At 40.6% G+C, this 25,103-nt stretch overlaps 1 protein-coding gene and 1 long non-coding RNA gene across 3 annotated transcripts in view; one reads left to right on the forward strand and one right to left on the reverse strand.

Annotated features, from left to right (window-relative positions):
* The window catches only part of COLEC12 (collectin subfamily member 12), a 96,156-nt gene extending 73,289 nt beyond the window's left edge, over positions 1–22,867 (forward strand). Inside the window, exons 1-9 of one of the 2 annotated variants that reach the window (XM_064434736.1) lie at positions 3,254–3,296; positions 3,619–3,741; positions 9,829–9,927; positions 12,438–13,484; positions 14,870–15,358; positions 15,468–15,604; positions 16,339–16,448; positions 18,116–18,261; positions 19,270–22,867. In XM_064434736.1, coding sequence (XP_064290806.1) covers positions 3,269–3,296; positions 3,619–3,741; positions 9,829–9,927; positions 12,438–13,484; positions 14,870–15,358; positions 15,468–15,604; positions 16,339–16,448; positions 18,116–18,261; positions 19,270–19,289 — 2,199 coding nt within the window. In that variant the 5' untranslated portion in view covers positions 3,254–3,268 and the 3' untranslated portion in view covers positions 19,290–22,867. Of the gene's footprint in view, positions 1–3,253; positions 3,297–3,618; positions 3,742–9,828; positions 9,928–12,437; positions 13,485–14,869; positions 15,359–15,467; positions 15,605–16,338; positions 16,449–18,115; positions 18,262–19,269 lie in introns of those variants that run through there. The other variant, XM_064434743.1, reaches the window with a different exon arrangement.
* LOC135308972 (uncharacterized) lies at positions 1,091–14,999 on the reverse strand. Its single transcript, XR_010369332.1, has 4 exons — positions 14,860–14,999; positions 8,454–8,585; positions 2,712–8,123; positions 1,091–2,318 (listed from the first exon to the last, which is right to left on the reverse strand). It is a non-coding gene; the product is annotated as an uncharacterized LOC135308972 (long non-coding RNA).
* Positions 22,868–25,103: the final 2,236 nt, after the last annotated feature.

Here is a 25,103-nt window from a genome sequence, read left to right on the forward strand (position 1 = left end):
ACTCCCTTTTGCAGGTTTTACATCTGTTCTGTCAATGGGATGTGTGTGTAGGGTCTTTCCATTTAGTCTGCAGCTTTCTAGATTAAATGTGATACATCTCCTAGAACAATTCTGCATGTTATGTCAGTCATAACAGCAAGCAGTCTAGTGGAAAAAATTGGGGAACTTCTGCCAAATTAAAGCCTGAGCGTGGGCTCCTTTAAGCCTCAACTCACAACTTTTGTGGTAAACCTGCATGAATTTATGCCAACCTGCTGGGTTTTGTGTAATCACAGTAAGCATTTTTAATTGTCTCCTATTTGTTGTTGCTTAATATTTCGGCTATCACATCATTTGAGAACAACCTTTGAATAAAAATGTGTCCTCACAACATGGACTAAATGCATCTCCTATATCAGAACAATCTTATTTGGGCATGATCCTTAAGTGAGGTAGTGGGGAAGAATAACAGGGCAAGCTGAAGTCAGGGCATGTGCTGGGGAATTTGGGGAGCTCTGATTATACTGTAGTTCATCCTTATACAGAGAGAGTTGCATTCCTGGCTTTTGCATATAGCCTGATGTGTTTAATTGCTTGGAAAGACATCAGAATGAGTCTTCCAAATCTTTTTTTCAAGGGGTATTGGTATTTTTGTAGTAGTTTTTATATGTTTAGTAAACTGGAAAGTCACGTGTTACTAGCAGCTGAGTAAAGCACTACATGTTTGTAATAAAGAGCAAATATAATTGCTCTGAAAGACTTTACTGTATCCTAGGTAAAAGAAAACAAAGGAGCGTGTTAGAGCTCCCTGGATTTTCACCCCAAACCTGGACCTGGGTCATGTTAGACGAGGGTAGCAGGGGTTCATTGGCAATCAGAAGTAGTTTTAGGCTGACAGGCAGAAAGCCCCAGTAAGGAATGCAGTACACAGTTCCAGGCCAGTTAGTTAATGGAATCACTCCAGCCTGTAAGATTGTTTTAGTGTGATGTGCCTGTGTTATTGATACCAACCGTGCTGGGCTGTAAAAGGATGGAGAGGTCTGGCTTTTGTTGGGGTGCTGTTCTGATGTCAGTTTGAAATACACTGAAACGAAATGTTCCGAAAAGCCAAAGTGCTGCTTCATTGAGCCAGGGGTAGAGAGGGTTGAGACAAGTGAAACTAGATCCCTGTGAAGCACTGGAACATACATGATGCTTGATGCTGAACTGCAATACACCCAGTGACATCGGTGAAGTTTCATCTTGTTACACTACCCAGGAAACCGGAGTACAGTGACAGAAAGCAGGTCATGTCATAAAATGAGTAATCTGACTATGAGACACTTATCAAGTGAAACTTTTCATTGTGCAATTGCTGCCAAAGGCTTTGTTTTTACTTCTGCCTTTCTCTGTGTTTTGTACCTCTGCAGTCCATCATTTTTCCCAGATAAGGATCTAGGTCTACTTCAATTAACATTAAAATAAGGAGGCTCAAACTTTCTATTTGTCTTGTATTTAGAAAGTGAATGTGATGTGAGTTTTGCCCCAAGCTTGGTTTTGGATATGTGGGACTTTCAAAGACAACCAAATTGGAATCTGAATTTTAAACCCTTCAGTGAGAAGGAACCTTGCATTTAGGGCATGCTAAGACCAGCAGTATGGTGCTCCAGACACCACCAAGTTCCCATGTGAAATCATTTCAGTCTCTAAATACCTATTTCAGACCTTTAGAAAACTGCACTTTCCCTTTCCTGCTTTTTCAGCACTTAGAGCTTTCTCACCAGCAAACTCCTTGAGACTGTAAACCAAAGAAAGCAAAACAGCCCATGCATCAAGATCCATAAGCAAACATGACTACTGAATTATGGACCCTTCACCTTTTCTTTTGTGGTGCAGGAGTTACCACCCTTCCAAATCCAAGTCATCAATAAATGGGCTGTGGAGCTGCCTGTCTCTGTGCCAGCTCCCTCCCTTTCCACCCCATGGGCAGAAGAGAAGCCTTTACCCTCTGGAATTTCTGTTCTTGAGTTTATGCTTACAAGCCTTTGTCTCATTTTCCCATAATGTTCTTGAAAAAAGAACCAGATGTTCCCAGCTGGTCTTATGCCTAAACCACAAGGAACCCAAATCTATGACATCACTTTCATCGCATGGCAACAGAATGTGATGTCACACCTGAAAAGTTTAGAAAAAACATGTGATGAGGTAATGTGGAAAAGACCTGAAAAAGATGCATTTCTCCCTTACCCACAGCGAGTATATGTGCAGAGAGGATTGAAGAAAATGTCTTGTCAAATAAACTTTGTATAAATCCTCTTCCTCAGTTGCTCCAATATGGTAATCCTTCCTTCTTCAAGTACCTTAAGTTTAAAGGAAGCCATTGGAAAATGTCACTGGAGAGAGAAATGCAGTTGACTTAACTCATTATGTTGGTCACCCATTCTTCTTGAACCCAGGGGAAGTGGTCTGTGCTTTTCTCTTAAAAAATGAAAAATAAAAAGTCACTCTGCAGAAGGTTGTGAGTTTGGAAAAGTAAAATCATCTGTGTGTTAGGCCTCGGGAGAAATATAAATTACTCATAAAAAGCTACAGAGCAAGTTTTGATTAGTTAAGTAATCTGGTACATAGAATTTATTAGAGCTTAAAGCTTTCCTGTGGGACTCCCCTAATAGTACACAAATAGAGTGAAATATCAAAGAAATGCATTTTCTGACAGACGCAAAGTTACATTAAACCTGGCCTGCTTAGCATACCTTAGAAAGATGGATAAATCCCATCTGTTTCTTCCAGCACGTCAGTCCAGTTTTCAGGTTTTTACACATTTGTGCTTCTGATTAATAATCCATGCTCCCAACACTCTTGAGCTATTCCCAAGGAGCACAAAAGAGGAAAATTGCTTCCCTAATAGACTAAAAGATATCAAGCTGTTCTGGAAAAAAGTTTAAATATAGAATAGTAAAGCTCTGTTTTCTTTCATCAATTTGAGGCCATTTTTCTTAAGCTTGTCCACAAAGAGAAATTCACCAGCACTTTTTCTGTGGATGAACAGATCACTGTATCAGTAAAGCATCCCTTCTTTTCTGTGGAAATAGTGTTCTCCAAAACCCCCCAAAAATATGCAAAAAGTCTCATTGTGGAAAGAAAGTGTTTGCATGGTAACTGTCTGTGGTGATTGTTACAAAGCAGAACTACTCCTACCAGTTTTTCACAATGCTCTTTTATTTCTGTGGTTTTTTTCTGCTAGAACATTTGTTGTGTCCTATTGCCCCCACAGGGATACCAAATGCTAGGAGAGAGCTGCTGCAGTGTGATGCCTGACAGAGGAGATGCTAATAAAGGTTTTATTTCCAAAACTCACCATAGTCTTGTTAGCACAATCAGAAAACAGCCACCTCTCAGGAAAGCCAGAGGTCATCCAGTGAAGCAGAACCTACTTCTCTTACACATGCTAAAATCCCAAAGTGATTGTTTCATTGAGCAGATGTTCTAACCACTGTGATTTTTTATCCTGGCAGCATAGGCAAATAGGCACCCCATATGAAAACATCATCTACTTAGATAAATAATTTGCTACTTAGAAAAAAAGGAAAGGAGGTAGGGAGATAAACCCAGCACTGTATTCTTTGAAATTGTTTTAAATTTCTTTATCTTCTGTTGCAGGTATTCAGGAGGGGAGCCAATGTACCAAGTGCAAAAATAACTGGGCACTGAAGTTCTCCATCATCTTATTATACATTTTATGTGCCCTGTTAACAATCACAGTAGCCATTCTGGGATACAAAGGTATGTATGCATTGAGACCAACATTTCACTTTCAGACAAGCATCCAAACACATTGTCACTTATTATCTAGCCAGGAAATTTGTCACATTTTAGCCTAAATATCAGTAGTTGGGCAATGTTGGCTTTTTGTATGTACGTAACAACAAACTGCAACCTTAGAACTTCACTTTCAAATAATTATGAAATTTTGAAACCAGATTAGACATTTGAAAGGGAAGTTAAAACAAAATGATCATTCCTCCACCAAGAAGGAGTACTGGAAGACACAAAGCTGTGTAACATGTGCAACAGCCAGACAGATCTTACTAATATAATATTTATCACAAAAACAAAATGTAGTGTCAATATTACTTTGAAATATCAGAAAGAAGAAAAATTAAACCAGGAGGTACCAGTGTATTGATTATCCACAATAATTGTGATGAGCAAAGACACTTAGGTGCTTTTAACAGTAATTTCAAAGATTCTGGTAGTTGAGCAACCCTGGAATGGAGAGAATTTCACTTGTGCAAGTCATTAGTTGGGCACATTGGGAAACAGGACTTAGAATTCCCATAAATCCTTATCACTAATTAACTGTAGCCACTTAGGCATTTATAAAAATATTTTGATGAAAATACCTGCTTATTGTGCAGTTACAGCTATAATAAGTTAAATAAGATGTGGATTTCTGGCATGAAAAGGAAAGTAAACAACATCATTGTGAGCATTATAACAGGGCATCACAGTTTGTTGCAGAGAAAACCAAGCTAGTTCTAAACTACCTGTCTGAGTATGGCTCTGAGAGTAGCTTCAAAACCCCTCCAAGGAGCTGAGTAAATATTCATGTGATTAGCATGCAGTGCATCCTGTGCTGCCAACAGCTGCACTCATAGCAGAGCTGACATCACCTCTGGTCCTTTGCCAGGGAAAGAAAAGGAAATTGTAGAAATAGAAAGGATAAATAATTATTTAAGAGGATTTGGCACAGTTTTGAGTGGGAGAAAATTAAAACTGTTTTGTTTAGATGGAAGATTTATCCAGGGAGAAGAGAGAATGTGAGGAAGAGATAGAGACACTTAGGTAATCTTGTTTCATGATAAAACAGAGAGAAGGTGGCAAATTTACATCAAATGTGAAAAAAAATGCAGTACATGTATGTGACTGCATCTCCTGAAATAACTGGTCTCTGGAAGTCAGATGAGGGACAAAAAACCTTCCAGGATTCAAAAACTTATTCTTGATCTATAAATATAAGATCATTTGGTCAAATGGATTAGGGGAAGCCTTTTGCAGATATAAATCTGCAGAGATCTGCTTACATCAGATGAGAATGGGATCCTTCCAGACTTAACCCAGCCACTAAACAACTGGGATTTAGCACAATTTCCCTCAAGAGTTTTATACAGAGCTATCAGTTCTGGGGCTTCCCAGGAGACTGAGCCCTCACTCAGCATCAGATGCAGCATACCAAGTTGGAGAGACTGCTGCTCTTTATCTTTCTTTGGCACATGATTTGCATGTGTGGAGGAAGCAGTAGCAATAAGGAAACTGTCCAGAAGACTTTGGGAGAAGGAGTTTGTCTTCCTCATTTCAATCTAGTTTCCAAGCTTCTTTCTCTATGGGGACTCCAGCACCATCTTTTCCCCAGGCTTTGCTCTCCTCTTGAGGCTCAAACTTTGCTTCACTCATTTCTAAACTTCCTTCTTTGAATGAGCAGTCACTCGTCAGGGATGAGTCTTTCTGTCACAGCAATACCAAATCACAGCTATCCAGGACAGAATTCCCTCTTCCAAAAATAAATGTAAAAGGCATTGTAGGAAGGTGGATAATGCATATCTTGCTCGCAGACCCCAAGACATTTTGGTGACCACTGCCCCACCACTCACCAGCTTGGTGATAGCAACAGTTGAATGCCAAACGAAAGAGGCAAAGAGACAAAAGTCTTGTTGAATCCAAGTATTCCTTCTGTAACACCAAGCAGGAAATTGTCATGTGTCAGGCATTAATTCTGCCCTTTGTACCTGCAGTTTAAGAGCTTTGTCTTCAGGGTACCTATGTGCTAATTTGCAGGGAAAACATAAGTTAGATAAAACCCCAGCTGACAGTACATATTCAAATTAATTACTGCAGCAGTTTTTATTGTTGAGAAAGGATTAGGCTTTAAAGGAAGAACAAAACTCGGAATAAAAGTATATTGTTCCTGAACTCCCCTCTCTGCATCATAATTTGGCTTCTCTTTTTTACTGCGCTATTACACTGGAAGAAGGAATTCTGCTGGCATCAGGGATTCTTTCAGTCTCTTAGCTAAGTTTCCATTAAATTTGCCTCCCACTCTTGTGTTTATAAAGCCCAAAACTACTTTTAAAACTTTCATTTCCTACGTCGCATTTAAATATCCTTTGTGATTTAAAATGTTAAAACTACTAATCAGTGGATTAAATATGGCAAGCAAAGAAGTAACTCAATGGGAGGCAAAGTCAACACAGCACAAACCTCCAAACTAGTGGTAAAAATTACATAGTATGTTGGAGAACCCTGAAACCAAAACATGAATGAATAACTAGGAAACAACATGAAGGAATAACAAGGCAAGTTTAGTATTCTTCTGCTTTGAGAAGACAAATTGTTGTTTAAAACATTAATAAGGCAATCTGCAATTTTTGCACATACTTTATGAAATTAAATGAAAAATACAAAGTTATTATTTTTCTGGCACCAGCCGGTGTCGGATTAGTCTATTGAAGATGAATGATCTTCCTGTGGCTCATTCCAGTAAGGGAATGCTTGCAGCTTGAATTTCTGGTAGTTTTTATTCTCTAGTCAGTCCTTGTTTTTAAGTTTCTTGAGTAATGCCCACCATGACTTTCATCGGCTTCTTTTATCTGTCTCCCAGACATAGTTTTTCTGCCATTACCTGGGGCCAACACATCCTGGTGAAATGGCACATTTTGTCTTAGTGGCTTAGATGCAAACAGTCCTCACTGTTCTGGTCAGCAACTACTTGAAATTTGGGCTTTCTTTAGAGGACCTTTACCACATTTTCCATTGTGATCTTGTCAGGAATTGAGATGACAATGCAGAGAGACCAAGCTCTGAATTAAGCTGAAGTTAACCAATAGCAAGTTAAGACAAACACAACTTTGTCTGTTTAAGTTCAGGAAGATTGTTGGGAGCAGCAACATGGCCTTTTGTGTGGGATATTACAGCTGATCTGCCTGTTTGCCTTTTTCTGGAGAAAGTGGAAAGTGGCTTTTCACTTCTGGAACACTCGCTAGAGGCTGACTTCCACTTCTGAGAGTGTTCCACATGCTCACCTACCACCATCCAGAGATGGTGGTGGAAGCCACCTCCAGGGAAGGAAAGATATTCCCGATAACAGGACATCAGTCCATATGACCTCTTTTGACATCAAGAGCAACAAAACCCAACACTGGCCTCTTGCTACTCATTCTCTCCCAAATTCATTCTTTCCACTTGTAGGGCAATAGCAAAAAAAGTAAATAAGCTACAACTTACTTTGGGAAGGAGTTTGGTCAGGGGATGAAGTTCCCCAAACCCATGATTTATTTGACCATGGAGGCTAAGATCCCACTCCAATATAAAGCAAATACATGCATTGGTTCATCTATGAGATGGCAGTTTAGTCCTTGAGCTAACCCTGCAGTCAGCTTTGCAGAGACCAGCAGGTTTGTTTCTGCTGCTGGAGTTCGGTGGTTTGGGGTTTTTTTTTCACTTTGAACAATGAAAATACCATATGCTGTTTATGCTGTTGTATAATTACTTCTGTTCAGTCTCATTAACTGCCAGAAAACTACTTATTAATAGGATTACTACTGTTTTGTTTACATTTGCTTTGGACTCTTCAGGGTTAAATTTTAACTCAAGCTTCAGTGTTAGATTTCACTCAACCATGAAAACATACTTGTTATATGATAGGTAAGTTTTACAAACTTCAGATCTGAAGTACAAACTAGCATTCATTTGGACAGCAAAAGGAAGAAATTACATTTTACTTTTAATTACTGATAATATATATTCATTTACTAACTCCAAATGTGTTATATAACTGGGAAAACATTTGAATATCACACTAAAACTGAATTAACAAGAACTGTAGGTGACGTGACATTACTAGTCAAGGCACAGGCTCAGCAGAAACATTTGAATTAGGCCTGCTTTTTAATACAGAAGATTGCATAATCCAAGTGCCCAGAGTGAGCCATGCCCTGGCAGTGACTATCTGTAGACAAAGGAGAACACCACAGACTGAACAAGGAGCTGCCTAGAGCCAGAAGGAAAAGCCAAGTCCTCACTCTCTCTGCATGTGATGCATGGGTGTATACATGCAGCAGTGGAGTGTCAGAAGTAGCTGAAGGACCTTTGTTGATCTGGGCTCCAGCCTGGAAGACAGCAGGGCAGGACAAACAGAGAATCAACTCTGGTTTAATTTAGGAAAAATTGCACATAGCATTTTGACAATTTTAATGGGCAGAAGAACCAGTGAAAAATTAGTGCCATAATGGGAAGAAAAATGCTTTCTAAAGCAGAAGATATTGAGCAACTGTGCCTCTGAAAATGAAAAGCCATTATTGTAGCCTGGGTCTGGTGTTTAGCAAGCAATCTGTCATCATCTCAAATACAGAAAGCCACACTCTGACTGACTGCCCACACAGTAGAGTCTGTTTTACTGGCTTGCTAGCAGCCTAGAAAGGAGCAGGCAGGTAACTCACCAAAGGGTGTATGGTCTCTGAAGATCCTGAGACTTCTTCTCTGTTGTAACTCCTCAGTGATGTTCCATCAGATAGTCTTGGACTGTTTTTCTCATGTTGGTTTTGGGGAAGCAGTAAAAGTCTCCAGTGTAACTGTGGTATCCAGAATCAGAAAAACAAATGCAAACATTAATAAAGAAGGAGCACCTGATGGACTACACTTTAAAGGTCTGGGATTTGTGTGGTTGCTCACAGCAAAAGATCCCTAAATTTCACTTCTTGTGAAAACCCAAACCTTTACATAGCAACAACTTTTATGAGACTCTTTCCTAGCTGCAGATCATTTCACAGACAGAAAGTTAGAGGTACCCCTACCCCACACAGGTTTATAGAACCTCAAAAGATGGGAAACACTTTGTTTCTTCTGTTTGAAAAAAAGGAGCTGGCACAATAACTCATGTAGCCTCTCCCAGGGTTGTTACAGACTCATTCTGCTCCCAGTGTAGCAAAAGGACTAAATCTCATGACGAGGAGAAATTTCTGCCCCTAGTTGTGGCTTGAATTAGACAAAGTCTAGTGGCCACCTCTAACCTTGCAAGTATTTCACTGGAATGTTTTAGCCACTGGAAGACACCCCGGGCTGTTTATCTGTTGCTCTGCTTTTTCCATTCCCATATTAATTTCATCAAATAATTGAATGTTTCAGTGACAAGAAAAGTACCCAGGCATTACAAAATGAAGGGCACATCAGTCGTAAATCTGCACTTCCTGAATGACCATCCTTTCAATCTTAATGGGGCAGAATCATTTCAAGACTGCTTTGAGTGATCATTATCAATATGTTTAAACCCCCCCAAAACATTTAGTAATTACTATCTCAGTCCTAAGTTTGCTACCCAGGTGGCAACTTTTAATGATGAAAAGACTCAAGGAAAAAAAATTCTTTTTTAAGGAGAAATGGCTCATAGCAAAATTAAAGGAAGACTACTTTCACACATCTGAGCCTTTAGCAATCAGATTTCCTTTGCCACCCAGCACTGTGCTGGAAGCATGGAAATACTGTTAAAAGAAAATTACTTTGTTTGTGAGGAAAACACACAACAAGGGATTTCCTCATTCAGGAGAGATTTTTCATGGGCTAGAAAAAACATCAGGGACTGCTGGCAGACTGAAGAAGTAGAAGAATTCTGGGTCCACCAGCAAATAGGAGCTCACCCTTCCAACATTTCACAGAGCAATGGCAGTGTGTAATGACAAGCAAGGCAATTTTAAGGTGTTTTCTTTTTTTTCTGTTTGGTGGTAATGGGATGGGGTTTTGTTTGCTTTATTGTTTACTAGTCTTTTTTCATAATGTCCCTTTTCTTCTTTTCATAACACACTGTTCTCTCTCCCCTAGTTGTAGAAAAAATGGACAATGTGACAGGTGGCCTGGAAACATCCCACAGAAGATACACAGAAAAGCTCACAGAAGTGGAGAGCGATCTGAAGAAATTAGGTAATCTACACACAAGCAAAGCCCCTTTTTATTATGGACCTGAGGTGTTCTCCTGGCAGATTGAAGCAGGAAATTTGTATGAAAAATCCCTGCCTATGACAAGATACAGCACTTCCATTCCAGTTTCTCAAGTACTTGGGAAAGTACTTAAAAATAGTTCAGATCAGCTCTACTTAGAAGAGCATTTTAAGAATACTTCAAAATTTACAGTTCTCACTGAAGTCACTCTGAAAGCATTTATACTTAAATAAACAGACTTAAGTGTTGTCCTCGGGAGAGAATCTTCTCTGAAGTAGAGATCTAAAACATAACAGAAGTTGTTCTACAGCACAAAAGATTCTACATAAAATGAGCACCTGTCACCCAGTCATCTTGATGCTGTTTTAGCAATTAAGATTCAAATATGAAGACCACTTTTCAAGGTACACAAATAATCAGCTATTCAAAATTCTTATGTCTGAGGCAAGTATATTACTTCCATAAATTGCTTCTTGATCATCTCAGAGAATACAGGACTTAAGATTGATATCTCTTTGGGTGTCCCAAGTGCTATCACAGTTCTCAGTTTTCAGGAAGATGTAAAAAAAATCATGGATAAAGATTCTACTCTTTATGTGTGCATTTTTACTTTTCTTCCTATACATATAGTTTTTATTGCAGAAGTATTGAAGTATTCATACACATACATGCATATGATTCTTGAAATAAACTTTGTCTAGTTTTTAAACCATATATTGAGACATATTTCTAGGAAAACTTCCTTGCTTGCAGCTTGATTATAAATTTTTACAACTTTTTTTTCCCTCAAAAAAGAGCTGGCTTCTAAAGTATTTGCACACTACATTTAGTTCAAAGAGGTAGGGCAATTCAGTGATATGTTCTTTTACTGACACATCTACAGAAGTAAATGTTACACTTTACTTCTCTAAAGGTTGCTCATGCAACCTTTTGGATTCTATTTGGGTTATTATATTAAGCTGATTAAATTTTCACGACTTGGAGCACATTTTCTTCTTTCATGGCCACATATTTTTACACACTGCTGGATGGATGCTCAGTGAGATGCTCAGGATCATCCATGCCCATTTAAGTGGACTTGCCGTGGAGAAAGTTAGGAAAGTTCTGGAGCAGTTTGAGTAGGAGACATAAAAGTAAGAGAAGTGCTGTAGGGCTAGAAGGATAAAAGCGTGTGGTGAATGGAAGACAGGCCTTCAGAGATTAGCTGTATGTGAACCTGGCAGTTGTTGGAGCAGTGTGAGGAGCACAGTATAATTTGAGCTATAGCCAAGAGGTAAACATAGAGCTGAGAAGATCTGGGAGTGAGAGAAGTGGCAGGGAGAGGAGCTGTGCTCAGGAAGATGTCCATCCGCAAAAGATTCCATAAACACTTCAGGCTGAAGGCTCACAAGCCATTATTTAACATTTGCCATCATGACTCATTCAATCACGCCAAACAAAAGCACCATACACAGCACATAATACAGTATTCACTGTAATTTATGAAAACCATACTGCTCTCTCTTGGCATCATCTGAAATGATGGACTTGAGACTGTCTAATTCATAAGTATAGCTACACATAGATGAGAACAAAAATATATGGACTGTGAGCAGGATAGTGAAGTGATTGAGGTCAAGCAAGGGAGTCTTCCCTGAAAGCAAGTGTTGACTGTTTATTTCCTTGGTTTCTATGTCCTGGATGATAGGCTGTGCAATCTCAAATGCTTTATCATACTTGGACAGGCTTCCAGAAGTGTTCCGTAGGGCAATGTAAGCACAGGCAGAGATGTTCCTCAAAGATTAAAGGTTTTGCCTCCCTCAAACTCAGAACATGAGGAAACAATAATGGCAAAATAAATGTCATTAAAAGCAATAGTAATGTATTAGAGCGAAAACCAGAAATATACCTTATACTGACATATCTGAAGTAGCCTTTTGGCAAAGCTTTTGTCTCTAACCCAGATTGCTTTAAAAAAAGTATGTGAACTTACTTAAAGCTGAACCCAAGATTTCAAAAATTGGAACTGTATGTACTAAATCACAATGAAGGTATTCCACTTGCAATGAAAAGAAAGAAGAAAACATGAACAGATAAAATAAACTTTTGATCTTTCAGCAAAATCCAGCTGTAATGTCAAAACCTATACTTGCTGGTACCTGTTTAATGTTTTGAATTCTCTTTCCCATTCAGTTTTCATTCAGAGCACAGCATTCTTGACTTCATATACTCATCAGTTTCTAACCACAGTTTTTCCCATTTGTGATGATAGAATCACTGTTTTGTTCCCCTCAGCAAGACACAAGGTCTCCATCAATTCCTCTTTGCTTTTTTTCTCTGTCTAGAGCCAGAATTTTGCTTAGTGGTTTCTCTTTTCTGGAAAAGATAGCATTAAAGTTCTACTGAACAGTTTGACAACCTGACTGTTCTTAAAATACACTGTGCTGTTTTATATGGTGCTTAAAAATAAACCCTAAAGCCTTTCCTTTTTTTTTTTTTTTCCTGTATAACAGATGACCAAGCTGGACAAAAAGCCTTGAATACTAACACGGAACTGTCCAGCTTCAGATCTGATATTCTGGCTCTTCGTCAGCAGCTTCATGACATTTCAGAGAAAACTAGCAGAAACAAAGACACACTGGAGAAGCTGCAAGAGTCTGGGAAATTATTAGAAGATAGACAGAATCAAATGAAAAGTGCCTTAGATAGTAACTCTTTCACGATCATCAGTGTCAATAAGACTCTTCAGGCATATACTGGCTATATCAACAATCTCCAACAAGACACAAGTAATATACAAGCAAACCTGCAAAGCCAAGAGCATTCTTATAACGTGGTCATGATGAGCCTTAACAACTTAAACCTGACTCAAATACAGCAAAGAAATCTTATCAGTGTCTTACAGAAGTCAGTGGAAGATACAAGCTCGGCTATTCTAAGAATCAAGAATGACTTTCAAAATCTGCAGCAGGTTGTCCTTCAGGCCCGGAAGGACACTGACTGGCTTAAGGAGAAAGTACACAATTTACAGGCTGTGACTGCCAACAACTCAGCAATGACAAAAGCCAACAATGATACCCTTGAAGACATGAACAGTCAGCTCAGCTCCTTCAGTGGGCAGATGGAGAACATCACCACAATTGCCCAAGCCAATGAACAAAGTCTAAAGGATCTCCAGGAACAGCATAAAGGAGATGAAAACAGAACTGCTGCCAAATTCAGCCATCTAGAAGAAAGGTTCCAGGTCTTTGAAACCGATATAGTGAATATCATCAGCAACATCAGCTACACTGCTCATCACCTACGGACACTGACGAGCAATCTCAATGAAGTCAGGACAACTTGCACGGACACCTTAAGTAAACACTCAGATGAGCTGATTTTTATGAACAGCACGCTAGCCAATATTCGCATAGACTCTGCATCTCTCAAAGTGCAACAGGATTTGATGAGGTCAAGGTTAGACGTTGAAGTTGCCAATTTGTCAGTAATCATGGAAGAAATGAAGCTGGTGGATTCCAAGCATGGCCAGCTCATCAAGAACTTCACTATCCTACAAGGTATGCAGCTTCCCTAATGATGAGTGTGTGCTGAATTCCTGCTTGCATTACTTCTTTAGTTCTGTGGAAGTTAGTGCATGCTGGTACAGAATCTTGGGGTTTTCCATTATCTAATCCTAAACTTTGGAAATGTACATGTAGCTTGAATTTTCCGTACTAATTTTTCTATGCCTTTTTTACATAGCTAAAATGGGGATGTTATGAAAGAAGGTTCTGACTTAGCAGAATTTTATTCTTTCTGACTGACTGACTGGATCTGCTTTTGATTTAGTTTCTAAAATAAGTGAGTGAAGGTGTGGAACCTCAAGAAACCAATCCTCAGTAAGGAGGAAATGGCTAAAAAATATATGTTGGACTGTTCCCAGAAAGGTCCACCCTTAGTGAAAAACAAGTTGCTATTTCACTTTAAGCCAGTTGTTAGTCTGCCAGAAAACATCCTACTTTGCTTAGTTTTTAATCCTGGGATACTTCATTTTCTCCAGAAATAAATAGCATCAGGTTTAGGAGGTTTCTGCCAGCCAAATATTATCCCAAATGAAAAGAACACTCATATTTCCAATCAGATGTGAACCAGCCTAAACCTCTAATCACAAATATAAATCCATTGCTCCAAATAAACTAAGGCTGCATTAGAGCCAAGATTGCATATCAGTAACCTTAACCATTCTCATTTCAACCAGCCTAAAAGATTCCAGCTTGGAAATCTATCTCTGGAGGAGTTTGAATTATGTAGATTAGTGCTGGGGGTGGGAAGCTATTGACAAGGGATTTGCTCATCCATGAACAGAATCCCAAACTGTTTTTTGTTTATTGCCATCACAGTATTGCCATTTCCTGTCATGGGTTATCATTCCCTGTCTTGTTAGAGCTGGCCAATTTGCAGCTTCTGGTCTTTCCCACAGTTGGCCTTTTGCTCACTATCCATCATTTTGTCTCTTTTTGACACCCCGTTATTGACAGAGCAGCAACCAGGGTCAGGAGAAAAAGTCCTGGGACTAAGAGCAGAGAGATGAGATTAGAAGGAGAAGGAAGCATAGCAGAGTGAGGGAATGGTACCACCAACACACAGCACTAGTGCATAAACTAACAGACTGGCACCTTGGCTGGTCACCTGGGGGACAGTGTCACTGTCCAGTTCACATGGCTGGGTGTAACAGAGTAGTTTCTGTATCCTGTATTTGGTGGAGGTCAAGGAAAGGACAACAGTATATAGGAAAGCAGCTGCACTGTTACAAGTACTGATGAAAGCAGCTGTTAGCCCAGTTTCTGTGTTGTTAAATATCCAGAGGCGCTGGTCTGAGATGTATTAAACAAGCCCACCCCACGTGGACTTTTTGTTTTGTTTTCTGTGCATATCCCCACTTTCTGTGCTTACATTGTTTCAGGCCCTCCTGGTCCAAGGGGACCTAAAGGTGACAGAGGCCCTCAAGGTCCTCTTGGCCCCGCTGGCCTAAAAGGACAAAAAGGAGAGAAAGGAGAGCCTGGACCACCAGGACCTGCAGGTGAGAAGGGCCCACCTGGGCCAGCCGGGCCACCAGGAGAAAAAGGAGGGAAAGGTTCAAGAGGATCGCCTGGCTCCAAAGGTCAGAGAGGTTCTCCTGGCAAGACCGGTCTGCCTGGACCAAATGGCGACCCAGGGCCACCAGGGCCACCTGGCAAGGATGGTCCGCCAGGGCCCCAGGGCCCACCTGGATTTCAAGGTTTGCAAGGAACTGTGGGAAGCCCAGGGCTACCAGGACCGCGAGGAATAACTGGACTCCCTGGGGTCCCTGGGCTGCCCGGCCCAAAGGGCCCACCTGGCCCACCAGGGCCACCAGGTCCAGGGATGCCCATGGCACTACAGAGTCAACCTACGCCCGTGCCCGAGGCTAATGGTAAGGCACCAACACACTGCATGCTGGGGATGGGTATGGGCTCCTCCATTTATTACTGCTCCGTCGAGTTACCAATAACAGGCTTAACACAAAAAAATTCACATCACAGGTTGTTCACCCCGCTGGAAGAACTATACGGAAAAGTGCTACTACTTTTCCACTGAAAGAGAAATTTTTGAAGACGCGAAGTTATTCTGTGAAGAGAAAGCATCGCGCTTGGTTATCATCAACAACAAAGAGGAGCAGGTAATTACCTTCTCTTGCTGTTTTTCAAGGAGGAAGTTTGAAGTTGTTTAACATGTAGAAACCACAAGATGGTGGGAAGCTGAGAGCACCATGAATTCATATAGTAGAAGTAAACACCTTGTTGACTCATTAGAATTTTGTCCATCCTGTGCCTGATCAGCAGCTTCTCCCTGTGCAGCAGGGTAGTGTGAGCAGAACTGATGCTGACCCTGAATGTTGTGGGGCAGAGCAGTCAGAAAAGCTGCTGAAAATTGTAGGAGTTTTGAACCTTTAAAGATGGAATCCATTATGCCTTGTGTACTATCAAAGTATTTTTTGCAGCAGCGAACATATTTTAATTTTAAATTATCTGATTTAATACATGCAGCCTAGGACTAGTATGACCCAAAAGTATCTTGAATCTAACTATATTTTTAATACTATTCAACATGGCAGTGGAGGTGTCAAGATACAATTCCTTACACTTAGGGGTTTTTTCAGTTTGTGTCTGTAAGATATTAGCTGTGGCTTTATGTCAACCCAATTTTCATGCCTAGCTCTCTCTACCTCATCCCAATGAAAGGGATTCTAGTGTAGGCAAGGGGTCCCAAGGCCAACTCCTGAAACATACCTTCAGCTTAGAAAAATTTCTCTGGCCCACCATATTCTAATAACAAGAGGTTTATGAAACCAGTGTGGTTTATTTGCCCCAAAAAATGTTGTCCTTGTTGTGGACTAAGATCTTTCTTTCACAGCAATGGCTAAAAAGGCAGATTATTGGGAAAGGCAGCTTCTGGATTGGACTAACAGATTCAGAGAAGGAAAATGAATGGAGATGGTTGGATGGATCCTTACCAGTTTACACGTACGTAAATAAAAGCAATGCTTTCACTCTTGCTGACACTTCTAAAAGCAGCATCTAGAAAGTATCTAATGAATCCAGATGGCTGTAGATGCCAATAATTTAATTTGTTACTGAGGGTGCTGGGTTTCTTTCTCTCTGCCTTCTCCATGCACAAGGATTCCTTTCCTTGCCAGAAAGAAAGCTGAATGTTGAATGAAAGAATCACATAACTATGCAGCACAGTGTTTCTTGCCAAAAGTTTTGCTTCTGACTTTTATTACAAAGTTGAGATGGAAAGCACAGTTTTACTGTTTTGGTTTGAATTTTCCTTATTTGCATTACAACTGGCTATAAATAGAGTACTCGTTCTAATAAAAAATGACCAGTCTTTAGATAAAGCCCAAATCCAAGCGGAAAGCATTCAACATAAGGAAAATGCATGAAATTAGGTTGTCTATGGCCAGCTGAGAACTGAACTGGCAGCTTTCCAGGAATCCTAAGGCTACACCTAATTTGTCCTAAATGGGACAGATTGCAACCACCCAAATTTTTAATACTGAGGAGTAGAGTTTATAGATCTTAACATGCTGTGCTTCAGAAAAACAGGCTACACAGTCAGTCAGATGTTACGAAATGATTAGCTGTGATCTCATTGGTGTTCATTTAGATGAAAAACATGGAAAAAGTCAGATTCATTTCAAATGAGCCATAATATTTTCCCCTTTTTCTCCTTCCCCATTTTCATCTTTCTTCCTCTTCATGGCAGCACTGTGACTGATCCTACTTAAGGTGCTGCTTTTAGTAGATTTCCACTGCATCATGGTTTTAGGTGCTCTGTCATAACCTCAGAGCTGTTGGTAACAGATTTTTGGAGTATTTCATTACTTCTGGAAAGCTGTGTGTCCTCCCAGGTGCCTGGTTGGACGCTGTATGTCAGGCAGGCATGTTTTTTAGCTGAGCATGGACTGTGTCAGCCAGCAATCACAAGCTCCCTTCAACAACCTGTTTCTTCAGGAAAATTGAGCTTTTAAATCCTGAGGTTGGAAGCATTTCTCACTTGTTAAACAAAAACAGGATGAGGAAACACTTGCTGCAAGATTTTTTACTTGCTACGTTCAATTTCACCATCAAAGACAACAATCTCAAAAGATGTGTGTAAATATACTGTGTGCATTTCTTAAAAGTCAATAGAATTCCCTTCCCATCTGAGCACATCCCTAAAACACATGGATCTTTGCTGTTCCTCCCAAGATGCCCACCTTTGGTGCAGCCAGAGAGCTCTGCAGTGAGCAAGGGCAGGATGTTACCATCTTGGCATTACCTCTGAGCCCGTGGGCTCGTCTGAGTCCCATCTGCTAGTGGGAATGGGGTGTGCGGGTTTCGCAGGCTTGGAGCAATGCACTTGGAGCACAGAGCACTCCCACTGTGTGTGCATGTACACTCAGAAACTAAAATAAAGTTCATTGGTCTAAATTTAGGTCTCTGAGTTTTGGCAGCCTGAGGCCAAATAGATTCCCTTCTCTGTGATACATCTGTTTTCCATTTTCAGCAAGAGTCATGTATTGTTTGTTTCAATGTGTGTTTCCCGTTCAGAACAGATCTCATGATGTTTTCGTTAATTTCTTGTGGTGAAAACCTGCCATGTGTGCTGTGTTGTGCAATCATATCTCTTGCTTTTTTGTGGAAAGAAACTGGAAACCTGGGCAGCCTGATAACTGGGATCACGAGCACGGGCCAGGGGAAGATTGCGCTGGGTTGATCTATGCTGGGCTCTGGAATGACTTCTACTGTGAAGATATTAACAATTTCATTTGTGAAAAAGACATGGACAAAGGTAAGCAAGGCCCTTGGTTTGATTATTCCATCTTGCCCAAAAGCAGCCTTGAAGCTGGGTATAACCATGGAATGCCCAGAATCTTGACCATTTCCTGTAGGCTTTACACATGCCTAAAATTTTGGGCATGATTTGGCACATGCTCCAGATCCTACCCACACTGGAAGCTGCCTTTATAGGGTCAGTGGCCACACAACAGGGAAAGCTGGCCTTAGGGTGGCTCAGGAACCAGCCTTCAAAAACCAGAAAGTCTTTGTTTAGAAAGTTTCTGCAATAGGAGGCACTTGGTGACCGCTAAGGAGATCTTAAAATTCCTGTCACTGCCAGGAGACATCCCATGGGACTGAGAAGCTGGGTCTATAGGCCATAAGCATCCCATCCCTTGCAGCTGGAGTGAAGGACTCACAAACTGCTGGTGTGGCCAGCAGTCAGGCAGGTGTTTGCCACAGGGCATCTCTTTCTGTTGACACAGGCATTTCTGCAGGAGCAGAGGGCAGGTGGTTCCCATGGTCACAGAACGTGGTCAGAGCAGGTGCTTGTGTTCATGCTGGGGCTCTGCCTGAAACGTTATCTCCTCCATACAACCTGTTTAAACATTGCTTTGCCAAGGGTGCCTGGCTCCTCCAACTGGAAACTTGTTGGTTGAATTTTAGTGAAGGCAGACATAAATGTCAGCTAGAGCCAAAATTACATCCCATCCATAGTTTCCTAAGTCAAAACTAAGTGCTGTGTGTATAATTCTGTTTGGATGTCCAGAGTGAAGGACCATGTGTAAGTAACAATATTATTTATCCTGGTTTTCCTACATACATTTGTTATTTTAAGAAAACTTGAAGGGTTACAAATATTTATCCTTCAGGACTTACAGGATCTGAATACGAGTCTGCTTAAGTTTTTTCCATACCCTGATCTCTGTAAGTCTTCTTTTTGGAAATTTGTTTAATCTTCACAGGCTTTTTACAGGATTTCTTTTTCTCTTTGTTTTTCTTGTTTTCTCTGATTCTGCAGAGCAAGTTCTTGGAGTGTAATAGGCTGTAACTTTACAGATACCTTCATATTAAGGAAATTTATGTAAAGAAGAAGAAAATCCTGGGAAAGCACAACACTGACTTCCAAAATTGAAAAAAATATATGAAAACAGAAAAAACAAGCACTGAAAACTGATTTAAAAGCATCAAGGAATTCAAAGCATCAAGAGCAATAACTCTTCTCCAGTATCCTGTAATTATTTAAGGCCTTTCGACCCTCAGCATCAGGAAATACTGTTGGACTAACTCTGTTTTAGATTTTCTTCCCAACCGATAACCACATCCATAAGCAGCTTGTGTCTTCTGAGAAAAGACATTCTTTCAATCTGAGTAAGACTGTTGGTCACTCATATAGAAAAACATATAAAGCAACTGTGTAAACAGTTGCTTAATTTGCTAAAATCCCAAATGTAGGAAAATTATACAGATACACGAATATATAGATTTTATATAAATATATATATATAGTCCAACTCTTATCAGTAATATGGAATATACTTTTAAGAGCTTTTAAAACTTTGTATTTTTGTACAAAATATTTGCTTTTTACAATTGTTCTCTTTTTTACTGACTTTTTTTACAAATATAGTGCACAGGGGCCAAAGAAAACAATAAAGGTACTAATAATTCATTAAGGTTTGCTGTCAGGCCTAGCTCAGCTATAGAGAAATATTTTTCCAGTTAGAAATATTTTTACTTTCCCAGATGATTTGTTCTGGTTAAATAACTTTTAAAGCAGATTTTAGATAGTGTTTTCCTTACTGTATGCAGTCTAGTCTGCATGTGTAACAATTAAGTTGACTAAGCACTAGATACTCATTATAGCTCTGATCACAGCCAGTGTTTCATCGGGGTACTATGGAAAGACCATTTTAATAAAAGCTCTCCCTCCCTCCCTCCCTCCCTCCCTCCCTCCCTCCCTCCCTCCCTCCCTCCTTCCCTCCCTCCCTCCCTCCCTCCCTCCCTCCCTCCCTCCCTCCCTTCCTTCCTTCCTTCCTTCCTTCCTTCCTTCCTTCCTTCCTTCCTTCCTTCCTTCCTTCCTTCCTTCCTTCCTTCCTTCCTTCCTTCCTTCCTTCCTTCCTTCCTTCCTTCCTTCCTTCCTTCCTTCCTTCCTTCCTTCCTTCCTTCCTTCCTTCCTTCCTTCCTTCCTTCCTTCCTTCCTTCCTTCCTTCCTTCCTTCCTTCCTTCCTTCCTTCCTTCCTTCCTTCCTTCCTTCCTTCCTTCCTTCCTTCCTTCCTCCCTCCCTCCCTCCCTTCCTCCCTCCCTCCCTCCCTCCCTCCCTTCCCCCCTTCCTCCCTTCCTCCCTCCATATTCCTTCCACTCAGGAGAAAATTCCATGGAAGGAGAAAATCTCCAACTTTTAATAATAATTTTGAAATGTTTTCATTCCTTCTCCCTTCTTGTAAGGAATTCTACTCCAGTAGTTGCCACACATACTGCAGGTCAAGCCCAGATGCGAGACTTTATGAAAACAGAAACAAAGAAGCTGCACACACTGAAATATGTTTGTTTTTAAGACAGATTTCAAGATTTGGTGAGAAAAACATGCCATACTCAGAAAAGTCTAATAAACTTGCACTTCTCCAAAGTGCTTTGTAAATCGATCTCTCTGTTTTCTTGGACTGGTACTTGTCTCCCAAACAAAATAGAAAATAAAATGTGCTGCAAAGCAGAAAGGGATTATACCATTACCCAGCCAGTTCCCTCCATAGTCCCATGAGCTGTTGTCTAGGCAGCAATATTGCTGATCAGGAATTCAAAAAATTGGTAGGTTAATTCATTAGCAGAAACCTTGGTATTTGTTTCCAGTTTTTATACCCTTCTCATGGCCACACGCTCTACAATGAAGGAAGTTGTTTTGGCTTCTTGGGAAGGAAAGCTGTTTTTCCATTGCCTCCTGACCTGCCATTTACCTTGGCTGAATGCAGATAAGCTTGTGGAAATACTCCAGCTCTGTTGGAAAGAGACAAGATTTTGTACTTCAGATTTTCAAGTATTGCTCCTAAGATCAATCAGTTAAAGACTGCTGTTTCCCTACATCTCCCTCCAGTATTTTAAATTTCAATTATATTTTTTTTCTCAAAATACACAAAATGTTACATTTGGGAATCTCTCCTGTGTCTCATTAGATATGAGACAGGAACAACATGAAAACTGTATCTGCTTAATTAAAAGTGAAAAGTTTATGTATTACAGCTGCAGAAACCCTGTGTCACCATCATGGAGGCAGGGCTTGTCTTCAGACAGTCTGGATTTCGTGAGCCTTTTCTTTTGGCTTTTTCATAAAGTTTTGAATACAACTTGATTCTGCCATGCACTGTCGTGCTGTACTGAGGAGTTGTGTGTAGACGCATGATGTAATGTTTACATCTATATTTACACATTGTCTGTGGAGATAATGTTAAACTGCTATTTTTTGATAATGAGTATTTTGTGTGCCCAGAGAGCCTCACAAACCCTGGTGAGTGGAACTTTGAACAGTCACACTGAAGTGGAAGCACTGCTACCTTTGTTTTGAATGTTGGCTTATTAGGTGAAGTAAGCCTATTTTGAGCATCTACCACATAAAATTACATTCTTCATGCTTTTTATTGATGTCACACAACTTCTGTCACCAAAAGAAGTGAATGAGAAACGTCTGTTAAGCCCAAGCTGTATTGCTTCCTTGCCCAGATTTCATCCTTCTCTTCATTCAGCAACAGCAGTGATGGTACATACACGAGATCAGATTATCCAAGAGTTATCTAGTGTCCTCCAGCCAGAGGAATGACAAGCTGAGGACACTGAGAAATGAGATGTGACTGGGTTCACACACTTGAACCAAACACTGCAGCTGTTAGACAAAACTGGATGAAGAGGGATGCTGCAGTTGCGTGCCTCACGTGTTCAGTCATCCTTAAAATATGGCCTGAGCAGCCAGGCGTGCTGATGCAGACCATCCCTTTGACCTAGTATTCCTGCAGGAAGGAAACAGAGGTGTCCAATGGCAACAAGAACTGAAATCACTGAGAGGACCAAGAGTGTTAAGACAGCTCAGGAAAATGTCACAGAAAGGACAGGTGATTGGCAGGAGTGCAAGCAGGACACCAGAATGGGCCAAGAAATTGTCATGAAAGTCACACCTGCCACTCCTTAAAAAAATCCCCATCAAATCTTTCTGTGTGGTTTGAGTAATAATGCAGGTTGTATGGAAAGTTTTAAGTGATACCAAATTATTTTGTCCAAGCTTGAGTTTTGCTTTCCTTCTTATACATGAGTTTTGTAACTTGTCGTATTGAGCACACATTCCCATCATCCTTCTTGTTTACATAAAATTAAATGCAAGTTGATATACCCTGGCGAGCACTGGGACTGTTGGAAGAAAAAGAGGGAAAGGCAGAGAAGGTACAAAGTCATTGTTATTTACATTAAGTTCTGGATTTCTTAATGTCATTTCTGACTTGTTTCATTAATTTATTTGGAAATGCCTTCAGCTGATTGGAGCTTATGAATCTCAACACTCATTTCCTTTGTTGTTTATAATTAATACTTGCAAATGTTCCAATAAAGAAATCACTAAGTGGAGACACAGAAATGAATGTTGTTAACTCTGTGCATGTGTGTCTAACCAGGAGGGATGTGGAAATAAGAGGTATGTGGACCCAGAACATTCATTGGTATTAAAAATCAAACTGATGAAGCTTTTTTCCATTAAAGCCTCCTTTTTCACTTACTCCACCCTGGTTCTGAGCATGACTGGGCTATCTTATCCTGTAATTGTAGGATTAGTGCCTTATTCTTGCAGCACATAGGGGCTAGGAACGTGGTTTTGAAGGTCTGATCTGAACAAGACCTTCAAGAAGGGCTGAAGCCCTTTGCTGCTTACTGTCCTAGCACACCAAACACCTCAGATGGGCCTCCACGTGAGGGATGTCCTGAACTATGATGTATCAGTCCCCACATTAGCCATTATGATGGCTTAAATTTTCTGTTTATAATGGCTGATCTGGTCTTGCTACTCCTCTTCTCTCTCTCTCTCTGACGGCTGGCTTCCTCTTTTAAATTTCTGTTCCTGGCAAGTAGTTACTCTGCTTTTAGCAAGTAGCAGGAACTGGTGTCTGATCAGTGGCAAGGCAAGGAGCTGGTCGGAGGGCAGCCACTGGCAAGGAGCAGGGGAAAGGTGGCTAAGTCAATTCACATGTGAGAAAACAAAACCACTTTTCCCCAGTGCAGGCTCCTTGTCCAAGAGCACAGCAGCTCACACATCTGTAGCATCTAAAGGGAACAAGCAGTCTGCAGCCTTGCTTTATTTTATCTCCCTCACTTCTGCGGGTGTCTGTGTTCCCCAGAGATGGTGGCTCTTCCATGAGCTGTCCCTGGAGCAGGCTCTGCACTGCCCTGTGCAGGTGCTGGGGCTCACCCAGGTGAGAGGCCACCAGTGGGACACCTGCCCATGCACTGCCCCCAGCTGGGACATCCTAGGCTCCCCAGGGCTTGCACAGGAGCTGGAAAAGGAGGTTCCCAGTGCTTACCCACACTCAGAGATACCTTGGGCATGTATAAATGGGATAGTAAACTGCCTTACAGACAAAACCCTTGCTCCCCAGAAAGCAGGTCTTCCGAAAACCAGAGCCTATTTGTTCATTCACCATCTCTGCTTCATTTTTTCCATGCTGTTTAGTGGAAAAAAATTAAAAAAAAAAAAAAAAAACTTGGCTAAAAAAATTTTTGAAAGTTCTCATCTGTTTTCTTTCATATGGTGGAATACGTTTGTTTTTTCTTCTCATCTGGCTCAGAGATTAAAAAAACATTCTTTGATTTCTTTTTCAAAATAAACTCAGTGTAACGCTACAAAGTTTGTGTGGAGATGTTTTGGGGTTTTTTTAGACCAAAACAATAAAAGCAATTACCAGGCAAATAATGCCCTTTTTGGAGAAGATCTTGCATGCCATGATGATTTTCTTACCCAGAGAAGTTCCCAGAGGCGTGTAAGTATTGCCAGTCCCATTTTGTGACTGGAAGAAAAAGGAGATTTTCAAGAATGTGATTCATTTTGATGTCTCGTTTTAGAGATTTTGTTTTTGTTTATCAGGGAGGCAATTTCTAGAAGTGACTTTTTCCAGTGAAACCAACATTGACATAGAGCAAATTATTTTTCACACACCTTAGTTAGGGGAGTTGGCTTTCCAATGCTAAATTAAACAGAGTGTTGTCCTTCCCTCATCACCCTGCATACAGGAGGCAGCTATTTCTGCTGCTTTTTGGAGAGCAGAGCTCAGTGTGATCACAGCAGAGGAACACCAGCAGAGTAGGGCAATGTCCTGTGTGGGTAAGAGTTAACACCTGACACTAAATTACCAAGAGACCCCCTTGGTCAGAAACAAGAAGGTTAAAGGACTGCTGAGACCCTTGACTCCTCTGCAGCTCCACTTCAACAAATCTTCCCAAAAACATACCAACTTATACTTTAAAAATAATTAGGAGTTGCTTTATCCTTTTAATAATTTTGGCTGCTCTTCAAAAACTTTATTAGGAATCTTCTTTTAATAACGAGTGTGAATGCAATTATGTCCAGTTTAGACACATTTGTTCTGGTTTCAGTGCTGTCCTTTAGCTTAAACAGCATCTCTCCTGGGACTGTCAAGTAATTGTAGTGGTCAGTGTGGAGCCATTCATCTTGAGACACAGTGAGGGGTGGTTGGGAACAAACACATCCCTCTGACCAGCTGGGGAGCCCTGATGACAGAGCCTGGCTCTGATCCCACCATCCAGCCCCACAAGGGATTATCTGAGGACACTCTGGGCATCTTGATGAATGGTGGAAGTTTCCATACT

Source organism: Passer domesticus, chromosome 1 (assembly GCF_036417665.1).
Source record: "Passer domesticus isolate bPasDom1 chromosome 1, bPasDom1.hap1, whole genome shotgun sequence".
Taxonomy (NCBI): Eukaryota; Metazoa; Chordata; class Aves; order Passeriformes; family Passeridae; genus Passer; species Passer domesticus.